Below are 2,799 nucleotides of genomic sequence, written 5' to 3' on the forward strand. Positions count from 1 at the left end.
TACATATATGGCCGTATATGATGTATAGACACATGCGAGTGGCACGAACAATAATATTGTGTGTTACATAAAATAATATGAGTGTGTGCGTATAATATCGTTCATATACTCACACACGTAATAGGTATAACGATAAATACTCGGCCGTGTAATATAATAATATACATTATTATTGTATATAGCCTCTACCAAGCGAGATTGGAGTATGACCGCTGCTGTGACGATGATATCGGCCACTACAGCGTCGGCGGCGGGTAGGTGGGTGGGCAAGTGGATGGCGGTGGCTGCAGTATTGGATCAGCATCCGCGCACGAACCATCGCCAGCTCCGTCGACCGACCATTATAATATATTCTAACTGTTTCTATTATTATTATTATTATTATTCCACATCCTAGCCGACGATTATTTTACATACACCCAATATAACATCGTAGCTTATTAAAACAAATCCTTTAAAAATGCAGACCACTCAACGGCTCTCGGTCAGCGTGCTGATGGTGTTGTTACTGCTGGTCATCGGATGCCTTTGCAGACCGCAGGACACCGGCAATGGCCAACCGGCAAAGGACGGAGGAGTCAAACCACTGGAGACAGCGACCGGGCCCACGATTCCTTCCAACAACCGGATGAGCAGACTTCAGAAACCCACCCAAGGTAAAATTTCATATACGAAACGAGGAGAATGAAAAAATGGGTTTTCCCCCTCGACTCCTTATCACTAAATTAATTGTGACGTCGCAGTAGGCACTTATATCTAGCGAATACACCCTTTGCAATCCAACCTATTTATTTGATATCAGAGGCATATACCAAATTTTACGTCACAACCGTTTTTTAATGATTCAATATTGGTTTTTTGGTAGTGTTAAACGTGGGCTTCGACGAGATCGTCGTCGAGTCGAATTTGCAAGTGCACAACCGAGTCGGATCCAAAAACAAATCAAAGATCATGTTGCCTTCCAACTCGACGACCGCGGCCACATCGATGCAGCCCAACAAATCGGCCAGAGCGTTGGTGGTCTGACGCGTGCGACGGCGCACTTATCACTGAAACCAAGAGATGTATAATATTTTAATATACCTTTACCTGTCTTACTATTATTTACCATAAGCCACGCGCAATGTTTTAATCCGGACAATATTATTATTATTTTTATTCAAACCGCATCGCGTTTCGGTTTGCGTCGAGTTCGACAATTAATGCACCGAACATGTTTGTAATACGAAAAAAAATGGATGTAATATATATTTATTCATGAATTTAATATAAAATACTTAATATACGAACAAGACTCACGTAATGTAGAGTTGTAATTATGCGTTAAGACATATGCCAACAGCTATTGACTTGTATTATGGTTGTTTATCGAATTAAGAATTGTAAAAATTTGACCATATATAGTAATATAGGTACTTCAACAATACAATTTCTTCTTGCGTATAGATTCCTGTACAGATCCATACTGTTATTTTTTTGCGCCTATATAAAAGTAAGAATTACGATAAGATTAATAAGATTAAAAAAGTTTTCGTTTTGCTATTGAGTAATATTATTGAAACAATATTAAAACATTTTCAATGAATAATCTAAATAGTAAATTATATAATACATGTATATTACAAAAAATATTACAGTTATAATCTCGATTAAAACTATATAATTGTATAACTTTAGTGTTGATTCGTTTGTGCTTGTGTAACAGCAACTAAATATTTAATAAATAAAAAGCTGAGTCTTAAGAAACTTTTTTACACTATAATACTGTATACGTCTTATTTAAGTTGTTTAATATAATGTGAATCCAAACTACATGTACATGGTTTTTTTATTATACTATTTTAAGGTTCTTAATTTTCTATAAATACAGATTGAATAACATAACAATACAAATTAATATACGATTTATAGACAGTAAATTATTGTTTTATAAATTTCAAACGCAGTCATAAGTCTAAACTAGAGTGTTATAATGATTATGCTCTTAAGCTTTAATTATAATATTATTTATATAGTTTATACTATACATTATAAAATATGAGACTCAATATTATGACTGTTTGGCATTCAGGTGGATCTCATATACATTTTTTTTTTTGATGTAGTGCGTTTAGGTTTCGTGGTTTACCTAGGTCCATATAATTTTGATTATAACTTCTGAAAAGAATATTAGATGTATTAGACTATTAACGAAAATATTTTTTTACATAATCTGAAATCGTTAAAAACCATTTTTTATCGTTTTTGTATTTTATTTATCTTAACAAGATGTATATTTAATTCCTTATTCCAAGTAGAATATTTTTTAAAGTACCCACTTACTTCAAATTTTGAACGAGTAGCTTTTGAGGTAAAAGTATTTAAAGTTTTGGTGAGCGAAGTGAAGTGGTGGTCCCCTACAAAATATTGGTTCTTTACTCCATTCGTCAAAACTTTAAAATTTAAATACTTATAAGTTTTAACTAATTATCTTGGTACGTGACTGAAATTTGAGTCTTATAGATCGAAATCTCTAACCTAGTAACATTGGATTATGTAATTAAAAATGTAAGTTGACGTTCAATTAGGTAAAAAAATTTAAGAAATAGTAAAAATCAATTGTTTTCTAAGGACTTTCAATATCATGTCAAAGAAATATTTTCAAAAACGTTAGCGTTTTCTGAAGTAATGAGTGTCTTACGTTACATAGATCACCCCATATACCTGAATGCTGGCTATTAGCGATGTATTGAATGAATACCTAGCTAAAATACAACATTAACTCCGTACTTGAAATGATCATTAAAATATTATAAAACG

General features: G+C 32.8%; 1 protein-coding gene across 1 annotated transcript; it reads left to right on the plus strand.

Annotated features, from left to right (window-relative positions):
* Nucleotides 1-263: 263 nt before the first annotated feature.
* On the plus strand, nt 264-1,814 carry LOC111036166. The gene is made up of 2 exons (XM_022318093.1): nt 264-656; nt 866-1,814. Exons 1-2 carry the CDS (start codon nt 461-463, stop codon nt 1,024-1,026), a joined length of 357 nt encoding a protein of 118 aa, XP_022173785.1. The 5' UTR covers nt 264-460; the 3' UTR covers nt 1,027-1,814.
* The last annotated feature ends 985 nt before the right edge of the window (nt 1,815-2,799 follow it).

This window comes from Myzus persicae, unplaced genomic scaffold (genome assembly GCF_001856785.1).
Source record: "Myzus persicae strain clone G006 unplaced genomic scaffold, MPER_G0061.0, whole genome shotgun sequence".
Lineage (NCBI taxonomy): Eukaryota > Metazoa > Arthropoda > Insecta > Hemiptera > Aphididae > Myzus > Myzus persicae.

Bases quoted from the DNA above. Each gene is read 5' to 3' on its own strand.
- LOC111036166 (XM_022318093.1), top strand. From the start codon at position 461: ATGCAGACCACTCAACGGCTCTCGGTCAGCGTGCTGATGGTGTTGTTA. The intron at 657-865 runs GTAAAATTTCAT...GTTTTTTGGTAG, and splicing joins ACTTCAGAAACCCACCCAAG to TGTTAAACGTGGGCTTCGAC.